Source organism: Papaver somniferum, chromosome 5 (genome assembly GCF_003573695.1).
Source record: "Papaver somniferum cultivar HN1 chromosome 5, ASM357369v1, whole genome shotgun sequence".
Classification (NCBI taxonomy): Eukaryota; Viridiplantae; Streptophyta; class Magnoliopsida; order Ranunculales; family Papaveraceae; genus Papaver; species Papaver somniferum.
In genome coordinates this window covers 13,600,144-13,620,611 of record NC_039362.1, presented here as the reverse complement: position 1 = coordinate 13,620,611, position 20,468 = coordinate 13,600,144, and the positions used below count along the sequence as shown (strand labels likewise).

The window sequence follows — 20,468 nt, the reverse complement described above, 5'->3', positions numbered from 1 at the left end:
CAGATGAGTGGACTCAGAAAAATTTCTACCCATACTTGATTCCAACATAACTCCACAGATTCAGATTTTAGTAAAACAAATAGAAGATGAAAATACAACAATGAATGGTTAATGCAAGCTTTCTTTCCTGACAAGAAGAACAAAGACATAGAAAAACATCTAAATACTTGTTGAATGCTGACGAATTGATGACAAGCCTCTTCCTGTATACCTTCAACCTACAGTCCTGGTGAGTACTGCATATGAAACGCGAACCTACAGAGAAGGTAGAAGTCATCAGGTAGTGAAAGAACAAAGCAGGAGTTGAAATGTAAATCTTAACTAGCAAAATCCTAGATCTTGTGGAAAATAACGCCAACCGGAAACTGCAATTACTCGTAGGGATGAATTAGCCAACTAAGTTTATAAGCACCAAGTTCTTATCGAGGTTTGGGTTTTCAAAACTGTAATGCCGTACACATACAGATTATTTATGTTCCCTTGCTCGATTGGATGCTTTTGCCCACATGCCTAGAATACTTTTACCAGTTTCTTAATTCTTTGTTTATTTAATAACGACAAGGCATGGGATTATGGTTTAGCGTTTCATCGTTTGGGCTAGATAGTGCCCTTTGACTTGAACACTTGGCAAACTGCAAGTCTGAAATACTAGGTTGCATCACCAAGTTAATCAAAGACAGTCGGGTCTCAACAAGCACAGATTAACGAACTCAACTCGGTGAACTGTGATCAAAGAGTCAAACCGTTTTAGGTAGCTAACCATGGGTGAACCGGTACATCCTTCTGCATTACACTATAAAAATAGGTTACACTACTCTATTTCCAACTTAAATCCGACTGTTTAAGGACCAATTCATTTAACACGTCATAAACCTAGAGCAAAACTGAAATCCATCTGAATTTTCTTGGGCACAGAAATAAGTTCAGCAGCCATTTTGCTTCAATTGTCTGAGTGTTACTACAATGTGAGTGTTACCAAACATTGGACTCCGGAGGACAAACCTAAAGATACAACACGAACAATATTCTAATGTTGAACTAAACATGATCCGTGGAGTATAAAACTAAAGATGATATATTCAAGGAATATGAATTTCCCATTTGAAAACAACTGGTCAAAGATCACTCACACTTAAAATATGATGAACCGAGACAACAAATGAAATCATTTGAGATTATCTTGCGCTGAAAATAAGTTCAGCCCCCGGCGTAGGTTGTGTTCTTCGAGTGTACTTAAGAAGCAAACCTTCGGCAGAGACACCTGGTACTCGTAAATCCCTGAAAGAAGATTAATAGATATACAATATGAAATGAAATTGCCATCCGAAAATGCTAAATGCAAAGAGATTTGCTAGAAGTCAAAAAAATCTCCAATTATTTATAATGTCTTAATCTTAGTGATACAAAGTACTATCTATTTTAGATAGAAAAATTGAGATAGAGAACAGGAGAGAATTGAAGCATACCTGATGTAAGGATGAAGATCTTTCATTTCCCACTTTTGTTTCTCTCGAAAGAGGGCAGCAAATCGGTCAGCAGGAGTGAGAGGTAAAGAAGAGACACTAAATGCACGGACCCATGTTTCGACTCCAAGTTTTTCTACCAAAACTTCCCCTTCCAACATCTCAAAATCTGCACACATCCTAGCTGGAATCTTCCGTACCCATTCCTCCATAAATCTGTCCATCTTCATTTTCCCTTCTTTCAAAACACCTTTAGCAAAATGGACACAGACCCTCTTCTCATCCAGTCTCCAAACACATTTGCCTTCCATATCCGTATCCAATTTATTTCCATAAACCTCCAAAATATGTAGTGATATTCTACGCGAAAACCCATCCGACTCCAGCACGCTCAAAATTTCATCTTCATTAAGTGAAGTCAAATTCCACCCAAACAACACAGAATTGTGCAAAAGCATACTTAAAACAACATCTATATACTTATCATCAACAATTCTCCAATACCCATTAATCTCAACAGCTGAAAGCGCTTTTAACTCCGCTCTCAATTCTTCATCACTTGCTTGAACCTTAGCAACCAAATCTTCCCATCTATACAATCCCATTTTCCCTGTTTCCAAATACTCCTCCTCTTCCATAGGATCCGTAGAATCCTCCTCAGATCTGTAAGGATTCTCCATTAACAGTGACTTAAGTTTCCCTAACTTGGGTGCAATCTCAACTAGCTCCATATTTCCAGAAGCCAATTTGAGTACTTGAGCCGCCTTACATGAGTCACCTTTTTTCCAATTTTCATCAGCAAATTCAGAATTTTCAGATGGAGGAATTAGAAAGATAGAATTAGAGTTACCGACAAATTTGATTGCGTACGTCGTAGACGAAGCACACAGTACTGCTTCTTCATCACATTCTCCTCTTACAGTCACTCTACAAAAGAACACACACACAAAACCCTAAAACTTAAAAAAAAAGGTTTAAAATCCGAAAACACATAGCATAACTGGGCAATCAGGATTTGTAATAGAAACTTTAAAATTTTGGGTGGTTTTTAAATGATCATATGTATTTACCTTTGATGTAGAATGTGAGGGAGAAGCTTTTCATCGACTTCGAGGAGGAGGAGATCTTCATGAGGACCAAATGAAGGGTGATAAGAGATAGGCATCGATGAATTAGGTTTCAGATTTATGATTCCCTCTGCTCCACCACCACCACTTCCACTCTTTCCTGGATCTTCTTTCATCTCTTAGTCTCTCTACTCTCTCTCTCGCTCTTCTTGGGAGTATCAATTTTCCCGCGCTTTTAACCAGATTGGGACCTCAGCCCCCAAGTGTTTGGTTCAAGTGCCCAAATCCTAGGGTGCCCCTGAGTTACATTTGGAGGGTACTTAATAACAAAGTGCAAGAGCTTATGCCCAAATCTAGCGAGACAAGTCTGAAGACTCTGAACTGTGCAACAACTATCACTTTGATCATCAAAATTTCAACCTCTCTCTCTGTGTATGATGGATGAACATCAAAACGAAAAGCTATTAGAATGTGCATCAAAATATCCAATTCCAAAAGGTGTGAAGATATCATATGGAACTGCTGGATTTAGAGCAGATGCATCGATTTTATCATCAACTGTATTTAGAGTTGGGATATTAGCAGCTCTGAGATCATTGACGACTAAATCTGTAATTGGATTGATGATTACTGCTTCACATAATCAGATTTCAGATAACGGTGTTAAGATTGCTGATCCAAGTGGTGGTATGTTGACACAAGAATGGGAACCTTTTGCTGATTTACTTGCTAATGCTCCTGATCCACAAAATCTTGTTAAGGTCAGTTGCTAATGTTGTTTCTTTTGATGATTCTATGTTGTGGATTTTATCACTTGTGCTTTTGTTCTAAGGATTGAACTTGATAGTGGTAGTAGTCTTATCGCAGACAAAATAATAATAAATTAGATAGTAGGGATAAAAAAGAAAGAACAAATAATAAATTAGATACACAGGAAACCTAGAATGATGATTGATTTTCAGTATTTTGCAGAAATTAATCTTTGAAATTTAAGATAAAAGCTTACTGTGATGAGATCCCATTTCCTACTTATGAGCTAAATCATTCTTTCCTTCTCTATTTAGTCCATAATAAACAGTGCGAAAGTTGATGGAAGTAGGGATTATCCCACTACACATCTCATATAATAGCTGCAGGGCTTCTTCAGACCTGCCATCTGACAGAGGCATGTCATGGACATTGGATATGTTTTAAAATCAGGTATAGGTCCTTTTAGCCTCATACATTGAAAGATATTCCAAGCATCACTTACCATCTCCATGTTCATATAACCACGGATCAGTGCAGAGAATGTAACAATGGTTGGCTCACAACCATCTTCTCCCATTTTCTTGAAAAATTCCAGAGCTTCTCAATTTGTTTCTTCTTGAAGAAGTGGACAACTAACGGTGTGTATACATGGACTGTCGGACTGATAACTTCCTCTTTCATTTAAGGCTTCATCCACCTTACCTGCTCCTAGTAAACCATGAACAAAATTTCCGTAATTATATTGATCAAGTTTAGATCTTTCTTCCTCTACTTCATCTACCATAGATAGAGCTTCATCTAGCCTCCCCGCACGGCAAAGAGCCCTAGTGACCAGCGAAGAGGCTGGCTAAACCCACTCTTGCGTAAATCTTCCTTGCATTTTTGAGCGTCTGATACTTTTCCTACTTCACACAGACAATTAAGATAGATTTCAACCAGTTCTTTGTCTGGCACATATTTTGCCCTGATGAAGTTACCAAGGAGCCTTTTCTTCTCATTCCCAAATAGACGTTTCTCATGTGTTTAAATCTTTCCAGATCCAGATAATTTTATGACCATGTTATAGGTATCTGCAGTGTGGCTATAATCAGACTGCGAACCCACCCATGAAAAGAAACTGAATGCAGCATGTTATAGGGCAATGGCGAAGAGCATCACGAACTAGCTCTGGAGTGAACTAAATAGTGTGGTTCTCCAGAGCTTCTTGGACCAGTCGATGTAGTTGGGTAGGTTTTAAAGTGCAACAGGATTCTGTGGGCTGACATATATGAACGACATGTTGGTACTTGGTAGCTACATCGAGAGACTGGTAATTGGTGGGTAGATATACTGAACCATTTTCTTGATTGTAAATGGCTCTCCAGATCTGCTTCACCTTCTCAGCTGTCTTTATGGCTCCTTTTCTCTCAGATGAGGCTATTTCTAAATAAAACATTTCATCGGAGATGTTCATTTTTGAGATCCTCATTTTGTTCAAAAGCTCAAGATCCTTATTTGTTCTTGCAGCCTTACAGAACTCCTTAAAGAAAATCAAATAGAATTTTAGAGTGGGTTTCACACTTTTATCCTTCATATAATTAAAATTTCATGTGCTCCAGTGACATGGTTATGCTGCACATGACCTGTGATTAAAGCTGTAAATGCAACAATATCCAGTTCAACTCCATTCTCCAACATCTCCCTGTAAAGTTTTGCAAGTTCTTTTATACTGATTCGATTTTAAAAGATGTTGTATTAGCTCGGTAACAATTGAAAAGGTAGGAAGATATCCAGATTCTTTCATTCCAGTAAACTTTTCAAAGCCATCCTCAAACTTATTATATCATTTCCAATTAGTCGAACAGCTGAGAGATTTCCTGATCGTGATAAGTAATTAAAAACTTTTTATACAAATTCATATCAACCTCCATATTCATAAATACCATTGTAGAACTCCAAGGCAATATCAGCCTTTCCAGCACCACACAATGTATGAACGATCAATTTATAGGTCCTTCCATCAGGTTCACAGCCAGATTTCCTCAAACTCCCAAAAACATGTAAACTTCTTCCAATCAGATTCACTTTCCCATAGCTAGAAATGAGAATGGTCCATGTTTTGATATATTTTGAACATGATTCCATCTTCATTTCTTTTACCAATTTAATTAATCAGGCCAAATTGTTTCGCTTCTCCAGCAGTGTATAACATAGTATTGTAAGGACTCACATCATTTATAATAGATTCTCTTAACTGGGTTTCCAAAGACTCCCTTGGGCTCTAATGGTTGTTCAATTGGCTTCAAGTTTCTAACATGGGTTTCCTGAAAACAAGAAACCCCACACGAATCAATACTCTCTTGGGGAGTTCCTATATAAAACAGATTGACATTTTCCAATTATTGTGCAGCCTAATACTACTACGTGCACTATGCTTGACTGTTGATTGTGTGCAACTGCTGGATGCATATGTTGAAACTTCCTAAATTAGCATCAGAAATCTACTACTAGTTAATACTTTCTTAAGACACTTTTTTTTTGGGTAGAGTATTAAGACACTATTAAGTGTAAGAATCTAGGTAAAAAGAGACGTCTTCTTTAATAACTTTCCATCTTAGAGGTGTGACTTTGACTATGTACCCATATTTTCTCCGAAGTCTATCAACACCGTCGACTTCTCAATTACTCAAATGAGCGCTGCCGAAAGCATTACTTGTTCTAAGACCCCATACTTTGCTGCTTATCCCCCTTTTTTTTCCTTCAAAAACCCCTAGAACAGCAAGTAGTATAAGTCACAAACAGTTAGATGTTATGGTAGTGGCTTTGAGTAAATATGGATTGCCTTGTGCATGTGGGGAGTCGGCAGTGTTTTCAGGGTTTCACACTGCAAATTGATTGCTTTAAAAAAGAAAAGATAAGGTGCCTTAAATAAGTCGTAGACATAAAGAGCCACATGAAGATGGATGGATATAATTGAACTCTGAAACTGACGATCAAAATTCAATGATATCCTATGTCATATGCCATAACTAAAAGTTAGTTATTTATCTAAAGTTTCAATCTAAAAACGACTTCACATATCCAGCTAACGGTTTCTCCCGTAGGAAAGTTCAATGTCCAACTACTACTACTTTTTTTTTTACTTGCTTCATCAGGACTTGCAGATTTAGAAAAAGAATAGTAGCAATCTGAGGTTTGATGTCCCCACTAGGGTTACACGTTCATGCTAGCGAGCCCAACTTAACCATTTGCATAGTGTTTGTTATATTTTAGTTAGTTAGTGACTCAATTCATCGCCGTCTTTTGCACTTCTCGTTGTTTTTGCTTACAGCATTGTATTGAAATGGGCTAACTCGATGTTCGATTCATTTCAGCCTTTATTAAAGCTTGAGAGTTGAGTGTGAGGCAGTGAATTAGTTAATTGCTATTATCATTTGTTTGCTAGAGTTGAGATAGTACCATCGATGTTTTTCCTACATTTCTATGTTATTTTTTAACATCCCTTAAGTTTCAAGTATATCAGTGAGATTTCAATTTGTTTTGAAATGTTAGAACTCCAATCATTTCTTTAACTGACTAATGATTACTGTTTGATTGTTCCACCAGTTGATCTCAGAGTTCGCAAAGAAAGAGAACATTTCCTTTGGAGGAGTTTATTCTGCAGAGGTTCTCTTGGGAAGAGACACAAGACCAAGTGGTGAATCTCTTCTTGAAGCTGCACGACATGTATGGCCTATTTCATATCGTTCATCATGAACTTTGTAGTATATTACTTTGTTTTATTTTTCCATGCATGATACTATTCACCGACGCTAATTGACTGCAGGGAATTAATTCTGTAGTTGGCACCGTAGCAACTGATATGGGAATTCTTACTACACCACAACTCCATTGGATGGTTCGCTATAGAAATAAGGGCAAAAGTTCGTTAGAATCTGATTATTTCACACAACTCTCTAATGCTTTTAGGTTAGTGTTATACAGCCTTTACAAAACATTTTTTTTTTCTGATTCCAAATTTCTTATCAAATTACAGATTTTCAAGCTTTAATTGTTTCATTCTGAGTGCAGGTGCCTAATGGATTATATACCCACGGAAATGACCACATGTGAAATGGATGAATTGATTGTAGACGGAGCTAATGGAGTAGGTGGAGAAAAACTCGAAGTGGTCAAAAAAACTTTGAGCAGTTTGGTGATTCAGATCCGTAATTCGGGTAGGGAAGGAGAAGGTGTTCTAAACCAAGGAGTTGGTGCTGATTTCGTGCAGAAGGAGAAGATTGTACCATCTGGATTTGGTCAGATTGATGTGGGAAAGAGGTTAGCTATCCAAATATCCATTCATTCCATCACTTTTAAGCTCTTCTCTTTCTAAGTCAAAACTTAGTTTAGTCTGCCTGGACTGCAACAACTTACCAACGAATGTACACGGTGGAGATTGATCCTTACCTAGGTGCTAACTGATTAGTTTCTTTCTAGTGTTTCAGGTGTGCCAGTTTAGATGGAGATGCTGATCGGTTTGTTTATTTCCACGTGCTACCTGGGAGTAACAACAAGATTGAACTTGTTGATGGAGATAAGATACTATCACTTTTTGCTTTATTCATCAAGCAGCAATTGGCTATTTTAAACAAGGAAGATGGTCATCAGGTACACCTTGGCATTGTTCAGACAGCCTATGCAAATGGGGCATCCACAGATTACCTTAAGAAGTTGGGTCTAGAAGTTGCACTTACCCCAACAGGTGTGAAATATTTGCATGAGAAGGCTTGCGAGTATGATATCGGAATATATTTTGAAGCAAATGGACATGGAACAATCTTGTTCTCTGCAAGTTTCTTATCTTGGTTGGAAAATAGAAATAAAGAGCTTGCTTCTTCATCTGAAGGTTTACTTCTTATATACGTCCAAGCTATATAGAGAGGTATTTCTGTACTGCGATTTCTAAATGCTAATATTCTTTTTTCCCCTTAATCAGGTTTAGAACAGCAACTTTCTGTTAAGAGGCTATTGGCAGTTAGTGAATTGATCAACCAGGCAGTTGGGGATGCTTTGAGTGGGGTGCTTCTGGTGGAGGTCATCTTACGGCATATGGGATGGTCCATCCAGAGGTGGAATGAGCTTTATCAGGACCTACCCAGTAGGCAACTTAAGGTCTGTGAATTAATTAATCTCTAACTTGATGTAACTTATATTGCAGTTTTTGTAGCCTGTCGAAATCTAATCTTAATGAAATTCATTGTGAAGTTCGCATTATTAGCTTTGTGTTTGCTCATGAGAAGGAAAGTAAATTTTTGTTTTCTTTAACTTTTAGTCTAAGAAGTAGGAACAACACAGTGGATGGTGAGTTGGGAACATTCTGTTATGGTGTTCCTTATAAGAATTCTGAACTACACTCTTCTCTCGGTTATTTACCATGGCCGAGTAGCGTACTAGTTTTGCCAAAATGGCAAAATATAATCAGAACAAGTAAACCTGCTTTACTGTGGCACACATTTGCATAGTAGCTATTGTAAGTGAGATGGAGTCCAATTGGAGAAATGGAATTTGTAGCACATTCAGGCTTTTCAAGGACATTTTATGCTGCTAATTTCTCACTTTTTATCTATCCCACCTCTAGTGATCTGCAATACCTACAACCAGAAAATCGAAGTCGATAATTAGGTGAACGAGTGACTTTTTTTTCATTATGGAAAATATATCAAATATGATCCTTTTCTTTAAGATCTCATTATTCTACTCTTTCTCATGAGTAAATTATATTCATCATAAAACTGATTTGGATTTCTTTTTTTTTTAAATTATTTATAGTTTTGATTTGCAACATTCCAACCTTTACATGTAGTAACAAACCAAATTCATTTTTAGATGAAAGAGTATATGATTGAACATATGTTAAAGTGTAAATGTCTTTGTATCTTTCACCAGTATATTGATGCATTATAACTCACGGTCCACGTTATCTAATTTATATCCGTCTGTAAATTTCAGGTTAAAGTCATGGACAGAACTGCGGTTACTACAGCAAATGCAGAAACTGAGGTAGTGAAACCTACAGGTCTTCAAGAAGCAATAAACTGTGAAGTTGGTAAGAGCATGCATTAAGTTGGCCCTAATTATGTTTTGCAGTTGGTTTGTTGGTTAACTGGTTCCTTGTTCATACTAATTATATTTCAGGAGTCTAAAATTCACAGATCTTAGTAATTTTTAACAACCGAGTTCCAGTTTTCAAATTATTTAGCTTATTTTCGGAAAAGAGATACAGTATATGAGATACTTAACATTTAGGATTTGTGCATCAGAGCGACAAAAAAGAAGAAGGTATTGGTACAGACCATCTAAATGTTTGGCGATATGACTTTATCTTTTCTATTTGCAGCTAAGTACACTATGGGAAGATCATTTGTACGGCCATCAGGTACTGAGGACGTCATACGTGTATATGCAGAGGCATCAACACAAGAAGAAGCTGATAACTTGGCTAAATCTGTTGCCCAGCATGTGGATCATTTTCTTGGATTTGGCAGCAGCTAATTTTTGTCATTTCAAACTCATTTGTTTTACAAAAGTATTGTTTCTTGATATCTAGTGTGTAGGTGTACGAGGTATGTTGTACTAAAAGTTAAACCATGCCAACTTTGGGATTCTATCTTGATTCTAGTGATTTGCAATATAATTGGTTTTTGATATTCAAGCAGTAAATTACATCCGATAAATGTTGATATAGTCGATAAATAGTAGTGGTAATTTGTAAGAATGGTATCAATGTTTGTATCTCAAGTGAACTTAAAATGCAGCTTTTGCCTGGGTAAACTCAGCTTAGATCGTTTATGGAAGGCAGGAACAAGTGAATTCTGAGAGACAAGGAGTGGCCGGAGGCATCACTGGCGAAGGCTTGTTAAATATGTACCTACCCATGTAAAAAGTGACCAACGAGAATTCAGTTAGCCTTGTAGGGTGGTAAACTGGTGTGTTGCCTTGTTTGTTTGAAATTCTTTCATCCACCTTCCACAAGTATGTTTTTATCTTTGTGAGAAAATGTTCTGAACTTCAATATATTATTAGATTTTCAAAAATGGGCAGTACTTCAAGAACTTATTTCCATTAATCATCAGCAAGAGATCAGCTAGAGATATGTATTGCTAGTTGTGTTTGAACTTTGATAAAACCTTTGAATCCATTAATTTATTCAACAAATTCATCATGATGAAAACCCAAAGTGATTCCTAAGGTATTGTCATTTCATTTTGTATCTTTTTTGCTTTTCTTTATTTGTCCCAATGTATTCTAAAAAAATTGCGGCAACAAATCGCAGCGTTAAGTTTATATCATCATATCATATCATAAGGTTTGCTTCACTACTGTTTACTCTCCAAAGACACGTTCAACTTCAGCTTCCTCATCACATCACAGAATAATGCTTTCTATATGTTTGATAAAATGTTACAACCAAAAGCTATTGCTATACTTGGAAATTAAGTGTTTTTCAAATTAACTAGGGTCAATCACAGACAGGATTTGCTCAACATTGGCTCGTTTTTCATTTACATCTGAACCCGTTCTTTGGTTTTTCATTGGTTTAATTCTATTAGGAATGGCAGCATAGCTTACAACCTGCCAAGCTGGTATAATGCAAACTCTAGTTGATATCGTTTGAGTCGGATTAGGAGCATATTGATGTACCACAAATAAACCCATGTGAACTACATAGTATTGTAGTCTACAGACAGTTTTATAGCATTTGATGTTAATTGTTTGTGTTGAATTTGCTTAAGCTTTTGTGACTGTAAATGTAAACATTAGTTTTGCTTTCTCGCTTTTGATTGCATCTGTTTAGCTAGTTTCTAAGGTTGGTGTAAATTAAGTGTAAGAATAATTGAGAATGGCCGAGGAAACCTCGACCCGTTTCTTTTGAATAGAAAACGAAGATTGGCTTCTGTTCAGTGATTCTTCACCTGTTCTATTTCCCTACAGGCGCCATACACTCTGTGAAACCCCGTTATCTTCTTTACATATCAAGATAATGACCATGGTAACTGAAATTGCTTTCACTATTCTCAGCTGTTAGAAAGGGTTTTGAAGTTTAGAAACCCTAGATATTTTGACAGAGTAAAAACGAGAAAGACAGAATTACTCAAGGATGAGTTGGGCAACCTCCAATCTCTTGCAACTATGGAAAGTACCTTCTACCAGGATACTCTTAACAAATTCTAAGCTCCCAAAAGGTTCTTTCTTATCTTCAAAATCTTCCATTAACAAAAATGTTGTCAATTTTTATATTTCAATAAGGCAATGGAAGATGAAATTTGATGTTTATCGGGTTGCAAGACCTTAACATATTCTTCGTTGACGGGAACACGTTTGTGCAGGTGCATCCTTGTTGTCTGCAACAGAAATTCGTGCAACTGTGTGCTTTTGTAGGAAAATGCAGACACAAACATATGAAATTGTGAATGGTAGCTATGTTCCTGTTGCCGAGAACAAACAAGAAAGTCCTTCAGAGGTAGTTTATATTCCTGAATATGAATCTAATTGAGTTGATGTTGATACTTAGGGACTACAAATTACACGTGAATTGGGGTGTTTTAATGAATTTGGACTTCAACTAATCTGGACTGGATCAAATTTGAGTGTTTGATTACTTATAATTTCCATTTCTAGGACAAGAATAATGTAAAATTGGAGACAGTTGGTGCATTCCAGAAGCTACCTATGGTGATGCCATCAGTTGATATTCTTTATTCAGCTATTAAAAAGTCAAAGAGGATATCTCCAACAAAGGGTAAAAAATGATTGCTGAACAGTTCTTATTACAATTTTGATACAATCGGTTGTTGGTAGATCGATAAATAGCTTAGAACTTGGTGATGGGAAGTTGTGACAGATGTGATATCTATTATCTTTATGTGTCATAGGCATTGTCAATGCTGCAAAGAGAGAGAGAAATAAAGGTGCACGACAGCTCGATGCTCTTATGAAAGTGGGTTCTTTCCTTGTTCAGAAATCCATTAAATTAGCTGAACATAACTTATCATGTTCTTGGATCTTACCTTTCCCTCTGCTCTGTTTTTTTAGGAATTGGGTGTTCCATTGAGAGATTACTTAGACAAGTTTCCAAACAGAAAATATCTGCATCCTTATGAACGGTCTCTTATTGAGCTGACTCTGGGTGATGGAAACTATGAAGAGGTACGTTTTGATGACATTGCACATTATTTTGCTTATCTTTTCTTTATTTTTAACCTTTTAAGCTTGAAGTGACCGGGGTAATGAATTCTTGTGGATCTGAATATGCTTTCTGACAGGTATTAGGAAGGTTAAATGCTCTAAAAAAGAAGGTGAATTCTGTTGGAAAAGAGCATGCCTCTCTCTGCGCTAAGGTTAGAATTCTTCCGAAGCATAATTTATCAAATTGATAGTATTGTCTAGAATAAAAGAAAACTCTGGTGTTAATTTTTGACGTTGTCAACTGAAAGTTGAACATAATGTAGTCGGTCAAACTGAATTTCTTATTTTTTGATGCGATGGTTAATTCTGCTCTTGATTTTGCCTCTGTTAGTGTAAGGGTGTGTCACCTGTCCTGGTGGTTTACCTATGGTGTTTGTTCACTATCAGATGTCATGTTAAACATGAAAATTAAATGCTTAGATTACTCGTGAAGAGAACTCAATTTATCTAAGTTAGTTGATCTGGTTTTACAAGAGACCAATAATCTTGAGGGAGCTCTCAAGTCCTTGAGAAGGAAAAAATAAAATTGAAAATGTATCTAAAAACTGTTTTCCAATCATTTCCAGTCAGTGTCTAAGCGTGAAGCAGAAGAGCGACTTGCCGAGGTTAGTGCTTTACTTACATATCAAGAACATCTGCCATGAATCTGCTGTTGCCATTTCTCTTGTCTAACATAGACTGCAACCTGCATGGTTTTATCTATAGGGTATCAAGAGACTGGAAGACATTTTTAAATCGGAAGGAAAAACTGTAGATGATTTGCTAAACATTGCCAAGGTAATATGGCTACTTTCTATCATGAAATAACCTATAAGGAGTGGCCTTTGGATTTCTTATTGGCTTGACTCTTGTGATATTATTGATTTATCACAAATCTTTGAGCCACATGTGTTAGCAATTATTCCTTTTTCTGGTTGTAGACATTGCGTGCAATGCCTGTGGTTGATTTGGAGTCACCGACACTCTGTCTTGTGGGGGCGCCAAATGTGGGGAAATCATCACTGGTTCGTATACTGTCATCAGGAAAGCCTGAGGTATGCGCAAACCATAAGCATCACATGATTTCTAAAAATCCTTAAATCCAATCTCATTGTTGTTTATTGGTTTGTTTTTTCTGTTTCCCATGTATGTTTTAATTAATTTTCGCTCATTTTCGCCCTAAAAGAAAAGCGCTCTTTATTTCTTACATATTAATTGTCACCCTTTTTTCTGTTGTGCAGATATGCAACTACCCTTCACAACCAGAGGAATTCTGATGGGTCACATTCATTTAAACTACCAACATTTTCAGGTAAGCAATCATTTTAAGAGGTCAAAAAGCAAATGCGCAACTTGAATAATAGATAGCTCCGTACGATCTCAAGGAAGCCATGTTGGTATCTTTCTACTGATATCGTGAACTTTCATTGAAAAAAAAAACAAGAAAATAGGATGATCCAATGATGTACCACTTGCTTAATTTTTATTTTAATTAAATTTCTTTGACTCACAACTAGAGTTGAGTCAAGGCTGGTAACGCTCGGAGCAACTCAAGAATAGTTGACTAAAGCTCATTGTGTTGGCTTTTGGCTGGACAGATCGAGCTGGTTGAACCCCGACTGTCTAAGCTGTAACTTTGTAAACTTTGCTCTTCTATGCTGTTTTCAATACTCCATTACATCTAAAAAGCGATGGAATTTGACTGCAGGTTACAGACACTCCTGGGCTTCTTCGAAGACCAGATGGTAAGCAATTACATATATAACGTCATTGGTTAAGTTGCAGAAAGTTTGTTATACTCTTTTAACATCAAAAGTGCTCTAATTGATACTTACTCATCATAAAGAGGACAGAAATAATCTGGAGAAGTTAACTCTGGCAGTCCTCCAGCATCTTCCTACAGCGGTGCTATATGTTCATGATCTATCAGGAGAGTGTGGATCATCTCCTTCTGACCAGGTACCATGTACTTTTCTTTTTTTGTTTGCTATTTTTGAAACATGCTTCGATTGCCAGGCTTCAGGGTTTAGCTTGGCTTATCTGATAGATATTCTCCTCTTAGTTTCCTCCAGCAGCTTCAGGGTTCTCTTGGCACCTTCGAATATCATTTATGATCAAAATTGTCATTCTGATGATACTTCCGGAAGTTTGTAACTGTAACTTTTGCATAGTTTCCATATCACAACTTACTTGCTTTCGCTTACCAACTATGCAGTTTGTTACATACAAAGAAGTGCGGGAGAAGTTTAGTGACCATCTTTGGATTGATGTTGTCTCCAAATGTGATCTGTTGAAAGATTCACCTGTCTTTTACATTACAGAAGATAGTAGCAATCCGGAACATATTGAGATGGAACAGTACAGAAAAGTGGGACCTCCAGGAGCTATCCATGTGTCGGTGATGAGTGAGAAAGGACTGTCTGAGGTTATTAACAATATCCCCATCCTTTTATTTGTTCATACATTTAGTTTCAGGTTTTAGTTATAATGAATTTATCTTCAACTGGTAATCCGAAAAGAAAAAACCTAAAACAAATTTCTTTAACGAACCTATCAATAACATGGTCCCATTAGATTTTATCGTTTCTTTTGTAATGAAAGATGAATTGGATTTCCATTAGAGCTAATTAATTCCTTTTTGTTTTCCCACCTTTGCAGTTAAAAAGCACGGTTCATGAGCTGCTGGTTTCTCAAATGGCTAGGATCAAAAGCCAAAATAGCAATCCAGAAACTTAATGTTCATGAAACTTAGACGTTATTTGTTAGTCTTTTTAATCTTTCTCCAGTCTTTCTCAGATGGGGTTGTAGAAAGTAGAAACCAAAATTCTGGTTAAGCAGTTGTAATGCAGCTTCAACTTTCAGTTAACTGCTCTAGCATACAGCACTGGATCTTGCACTACTCAGGAAAAATGACCCTTGTTTTTGAGTTTTCAAGGACAGTCACCGTTTTGTTCTTCTACACGGTTATAATTCACACCGAAGCGTGGTCCATCATTGTAAAGCGGTTGTGTTTCTTCACAGTTTTCCTTCTTTTGATAATGATATTTGTCACAATGTAATGTTTTTGCTATTGAATTGTCCTCGTCAATACACTCAGTATTTAATTGAAAATAGTTAAAATACTACTGCACCAGTATTATAACTTTATTCTTGTTGCAAACAGATCTTGTCTTCTGCTTATTCTGTCTATATAAATATGAAAATCCTATTGCGGAATGTTTGTGGGTTTGGGAACAAAAATACTAGAAATCACCTTAGAGACCTTGTTAGATCTAATGATCCTGACATAATCTTTTTGATTGAAACCAAAAATGTACGTAAGAAAATGAAAAAACTATACCTCAAATTTCAAATTCCCAAACATTTTTCTTGTTGAACCTAGGGGTCTATGGGGTGATCTTTGCTTGATGTGGAAAGATGTAATAGACTTACAAATCATAGATGCAAAATTGAATTTGATTCATTGCAAAGTTAGAATTGATGCTAGAACAAATTTCACTCGTCTCCTTTTTTTATTTTTTTTGATAAAGAAGAAAATTTTATTTCTTAGCTTGTGTCGCATTGTGATCTTTTGCTAGAAGACTACAAATATCAGCACTAAAACTGTCATAAAGTTCAACTCCTAATTCTGAAGTTCTAACTGACTTAGAAACTTCATATGCTACTTGATTGTCATCACGACTAATAAAAGAAAAAGTACATAGATTAAAACAGGAAGATAAATGTTTTATTTCCTTCAGGATATTTATATTCTCCCATTGAATTAGAGAAATAATGTCTGTGATGGATTGTATGACAAGTTTAGCATCTGCTTCAATGTGGATTCTAGTGAAAGATTTCCTCTTTTCCAAAGCTAGAGCTTCACGAATTGCGATGCATTCCCCTTCCTAAGGACTTAATACTCCATCTGTGTAGCTTCCTTTGATCCCTCCACATGCCCCTGTGTAATCACGGATAATTAGTCCAATGCCTACTTTCTTAGTTAAATAATCAAAAGACGCATCAACATTAATCTTAATAATGCCAGGTAATGATGGCTTCCAATGAGAGACTATACAATGATTTGCTAAAGAAGTATTAGTGCTGGTATTATGCATATGTGAATTTAAGTGATAAATGATTTTGTACACAGAGTTATAAGGGTTTAAAGGCACTCCCTGAAAGATTGAGTCACATTTATCCTTCCAGATGACCCAAGCATCAATCATTTAAGTGTATAACCATTTCTCATCTGGATTAATATTTGGAGTGAACCAGCTAGTAATCCATTCTGAAACACTTGTGTAGTTGCTCCTTACTGCATCAATGTTGATGTTTACACCTTTCCACACATCTCTGGCATGTCTACACTCAAGCAACAGATGTTCCATTGTCTCTTATTCATTACCACGGCAGCCACATTGAGTATCCTGATCTGCATTATAAGTAGCTAGCTTTACTCTTGTTTGGTTAATCTCTTTGATACACTTCCATACGAAGTGTTTAAACCTGTGAGAAGTACCAGTTTTCCATAGAGATTTCCATATTCCAGTGTCTATGATTCAACCACTGACATTCACTTCCCTATTACATTCAGTGAGCTTCTTATAAGTACTCTTAACAGAGAACTTACCATCCTTATAAGGCATCCATATTATATTATCTTCTCTTGTGATTCTAGAAGCATTCTCTAAATTTTGGATGAAGTACTTGCATCAAATAACTGATCTAGAAGATTGATATTCCAAGTGTTGGTACCAGGAATAATAAGCTCAACAACATCTTCATAGAATATGAATAGATCATGATAGGATATGGTGGATGTAAAAGTCTAGGAACCCATCTATCTAACCATATTTTTGTTCTTTTACCATTGTTGACTTCCATAAAGTAGTTATGTTGAACAATAAGTAAACCTTTAGTGATTCCGTTCCAGGTATAAGAACAGTTCTTAGCTTCAATCTTCCTATGAATCATGTCACCATTTTTGTTAGAACACTGCTCGGTCGAACTCGCAAGCGTTGCTATCTCAAGCTTGTTTGTCAAGATCAGTTGCCAAAACTATAAGTCTTGATTTCTAGTATACTTATAGCTATGTCTCGGATTAGGATAGAATGTGTAATTGAGCTTTAGATTTCATGACTTTCATCGATTGAAGATGAAGAAATACTAAGGGGATCTTGTGGAACTTCATCAACAAAAGGTATGTGGAGACTTGAACTCATCTATCACTCAAAAGTTTATTTCTATTCTATCTCCCATTGAGACAAAAGTCGTACAACTATATAGACGTTATATTATACACATTTTATATTTCGAGCTGAGTTTAACTCGCTTACATATTTCTCGAAATATGTGTTGATAAGATTTCGCTTTAACCAAGTTCATCTTTATTCTTGACGAAAGTCAAAAGATGATCATGTGAAAATCGCCTGGTAATATCTTACATGATTTGTGTGAGACAATCATTTGATGTAGACTCAAAATGTTTCGTATTCATCTATTGATTACTTGAAAATTCCTTTGAAGCTAATAGTTCGTGTGAGACAGTTATTCCCATCTTCCAAGAATGTTTCAATGATTAACATGGAGTTTAGAACGATTAACCATTGATTGGATATAACACAGTATGCGTACTTTTATGCTAACTGTTGCAAGTTATTACAAGTCCGGGAACCATAGTATGCACACCCGTGCTCGTACAGGTTTGTTAGTTGAAGTTCGGAAACTTAGTATATGCATACCCGTATGCGTACCGGCTTAAAATTTCAAGCGGGAATTTAACTGAGTTTGGTCATGTACGACAGTATGCGTACCCGTTTGCATACTGGCAAACCCAAACCAAGTTCGGCTACTTAGGTATGCGTACCCGTTTACATACTTGAGTGGGTTAAGTTCTAAAATCGGATTGTTCATGAACAAATACATTTATATAATAAGGAATGCAATCTTTTACAAACCGTGGCTATAATGTTCATGAATTGATTCGAGTGAATCAAAATCGATTTTGCTTCAATTGTGTCTTGTATACTTCTATGAGAATTTAAACAATTAAACAACTCTAGAACTAGTTTCATTTGAGTCATTTGAACTAGTTGTGATTAAGATGAACAAGGTTGATATGAAAGTGTTCATATGGTTAACTTCGGTTAACTATTGTTGAGCCAACCATGTGCACACGTTTAGGTACGGTTACTTACACCTAAATGAAGTCACGTTTCATTTGTGTATAACAAGCTAAGTTAGATCTAACAGTTGAAAGATATTAGCTTGACTCTAATCAGGTTTACATCTAACGGTGAATATTGAATGCTTTGTTACCAAGGTAGCATTGATTGCAAACCCTGATTTGAAGACTATATAAGGGAGAAATCTAGCAACTGGAAAACCTAATCTCCACACCTCATGTGTGATACTAGTTGCGACTAGAGTCGATTCTCCTTTAACCTACGTTTTTCGTAAAACCATTATAGGTTAACGACTTAAAGACTTCATTGGGATTCCAAAGCCATACCCAACTATTTTCTTTGTAGTTGCGTGTTCTGATCTTACTTTGTTCTATCGTATTGAGTACTATCTTCTCTAAGATTTGATTGAGATTTAATCTTCGATAGGTAAGAAAAGAAGTAGCCACAAACATCTTCGTCTCATCCTTTGTGATTCCACAATATCTTGTTTCGCTACCATATGATTAAGATTATTGTGAGTTGATTGAAATTACTAGGTTGTTCTTCGGGAATATAAGTCCGGTATATCAATTGGTTCTTGTTCACCTTGATTTATCAAAAGACGAAACAAAAACTCGTAGGTATTTCTATGAGAGACAAATTTATCTATTCGATAGTCTTTTCTGTGTGAGACAGATTTATTTATCAAGTCTTCGACTTTAGGTCATAGCAAGTCTTAGTTGTGGGTGAGATCAGGTAAGGGAATCAAGTGTGCAGAATACGGCGTGGTTCAAGAGGCGTAAGGAACGCGACTGTACCTTAATCAGTGTGAGATTGGTTAGGGATCAACTACATTCCAGTCCAAAGTTAACTTGTAGTAGGCTAGAGTTTGTAGCGGCTTAATACAGTGTGGTTTTCAATTATGGATTAGGTCCCGGGGTTTTTCTGCATTTTCGGTTTCCTCGTTAACAAAACTTCTGGTGTCTCTGTTATTTCTTTTCCGCATTATATTTTTATATAATTAAAATATCACAGGTTGTGCGTAGTTCAATTATTTGGTGAATCCAACCTTTGGTTGTTGATTGAAATTGATTGACGCTTGGATATCGGTCTTTGATATCATCCAAGTTAATTTCTCATATTAATCCGGCTCACAGATTTCTGTTTGATCGATTGCAGATTGATTTGAGAAATTGAGATATAACTCTTGGATGTATTTTCCTTGATTGAGTATGACGGTCTAGTTGATTCTCTTGGAAATATATTGGAGTTAGTCCATACAGATTGCCTAAACGAAATATTGGGTGTGGTTGTTAGACCCCTGCTTTTTCAATTGGTATCAGAGAAGACAAACACGTTTAAGACCTCATAAGTCTGTGTTTGTAGCAATCTGGATCTATGGACATTAGTGTTATCTCAAACAAGTCATCACTAGTCCAGAAACGTTTTGACTTGGTTCAAAGCTCTGCTTCTCCTGAGAAATATTCATCATCTTCTTCATGGTCGGGAACTGTGTATAACTGGGAAAGGTGCCTAGATGAACAGTTGGATGATCTTTCATATGAAAGTTATTCAGACGATGAATCGATGTTAATGAGGAAGTTTCTCAATATATCAAGATTTTTGACCGTCTCATAAAGAAAAATAAGTCAATATCTTGTTTGGCTGAGTTTCTGACTCCTCTCTGTCTAGAAAACAATTAAATGAGAAACCTCTTTAAAGGTTATGATTGTGGATATAATCTCTTACAATCCCTTCTTAAAGACCAAGAACAAGATGCGCGTTCAAATAATTCTGAATGTGAAAATCTTCGTCAAAATATCTTTAAGTTGAAATAAGAACTTATTGAATCCGAA

At 36.3% G+C, this 20,468-nt stretch overlaps 3 protein-coding genes across 3 annotated transcripts; 2 read left to right on the top strand and 1 right to left on the bottom strand.

Annotated features, from left to right (window-relative positions):
• Window positions 1–111: 111 nt before the first annotated feature.
• On the bottom strand, window positions 112–2,838 carry LOC113281011 (sister chromatid cohesion protein DCC1-like). The gene is made up of 4 exons (XM_026529639.1): window positions 2,534–2,838; window positions 1,467–2,390; window positions 1,131–1,278; window positions 112–255 (listed from the first exon to the last, which is right to left on the bottom strand). Exons 1-3 carry the CDS (start codon window positions 2,704–2,706, stop codon window positions 1,176–1,178), a joined length of 1,200 nt encoding a protein of 399 aa, XP_026385424.1. The 5' UTR covers window positions 2,707–2,838; the 3' UTR covers window positions 112–255; window positions 1,131–1,175.
• A 19-nt stretch (window positions 2,839–2,857) lies between these two features.
• Window positions 2,858–9,956, top strand: LOC113281010 (phosphoacetylglucosamine mutase-like). Its single transcript, XM_026529638.1, has 8 exons — window positions 2,858–3,291; window positions 6,866–6,985; window positions 7,086–7,228; window positions 7,331–7,579; window positions 7,747–8,147; window positions 8,238–8,413; window positions 9,251–9,347; window positions 9,639–9,956. Exons 1-8 carry the CDS (start codon window positions 2,965–2,967, stop codon window positions 9,791–9,793), a joined length of 1,668 nt encoding a protein of 555 aa, XP_026385423.1. The 5' UTR covers window positions 2,858–2,964; the 3' UTR covers window positions 9,794–9,956.
• A 146-nt stretch (window positions 9,957–10,102) lies between these two features.
• Window positions 10,103–15,596, top strand: LOC113281012 (nucleolar GTP-binding protein 1-like). Its single transcript, XM_026529640.1, has 15 exons — window positions 10,103–10,490; window positions 11,234–11,484; window positions 11,629–11,762; window positions 11,921–12,041; window positions 12,175–12,239; window positions 12,335–12,448; window positions 12,565–12,639; window positions 13,054–13,092; window positions 13,193–13,264; window positions 13,408–13,534; window positions 13,720–13,778; window positions 14,175–14,211; window positions 14,313–14,425; window positions 14,682–14,891; window positions 15,125–15,596. Exons 2-15 carry the CDS (start codon window positions 11,400–11,402, stop codon window positions 15,200–15,202), a joined length of 1,329 nt encoding a protein of 442 aa, XP_026385425.1. The 5' UTR covers window positions 10,103–10,490; window positions 11,234–11,399; the 3' UTR covers window positions 15,203–15,596.
• Window positions 15,597–20,468: the final 4,872 nt, after the last annotated feature.

What these genes read in the sequence shown, in the direction of transcription:
- LOC113281011 (XM_026529639.1), bottom strand. Translation starts at nt 2,706, where the DNA reads ATGAAAGAAGATCCAGGAAAGAGTGGAAGTGGTGGTGGTGGAGCAGAG. An exon ending in CCTCACATTCTACATCAAAG is followed by an intron (nt 2,391 to 2,533) that starts GTAAATACATAT and finishes GTTCTTTTGTAG; the next exon opens with AGTGACTGTAAGAGGAGAAT. An exon ending in GATCTTCATCCTTACATCAG is followed by an intron (nt 1,279 to 1,466) that starts GTATGCTTCAAT and finishes ATCTTCTTTCAG; the next exon opens with GGATTTACGAGTACCAGGTG.
- LOC113281010 (XM_026529638.1), top strand. Translation starts at nt 2,965, where the DNA reads ATGATGGATGAACATCAAAACGAAAAGCTATTAGAATGTGCATCAAAA. An exon ending in TACCCAGTAGGCAACTTAAG is followed by an intron (nt 8,414 to 9,250) that starts GTCTGTGAATTA and finishes TGTAAATTTCAG; the next exon opens with GTTAAAGTCATGGACAGAAC. An exon ending in AGCAATAAACTGTGAAGTTG is followed by an intron (nt 9,348 to 9,638) that starts GTAAGAGCATGC and finishes TTCTATTTGCAG; the next exon opens with CTAAGTACACTATGGGAAGA.
- LOC113281012 (XM_026529640.1), top strand. Translation starts at nt 11,400, where the DNA reads ATGAGTTGGGCAACCTCCAATCTCTTGCAACTATGGAAAGTACCTTCT. An exon ending in AAATTCTAAGCTCCCAAAAG is followed by an intron (nt 11,485 to 11,628) that starts GTTCTTTCTTAT and finishes ACGTTTGTGCAG; the next exon opens with GTGCATCCTTGTTGTCTGCA. An exon ending in AGCTCGATGCTCTTATGAAA is followed by an intron (nt 12,240 to 12,334) that starts GTGGGTTCTTTC and finishes CTGTTTTTTTAG; the next exon opens with GAATTGGGTGTTCCATTGAG.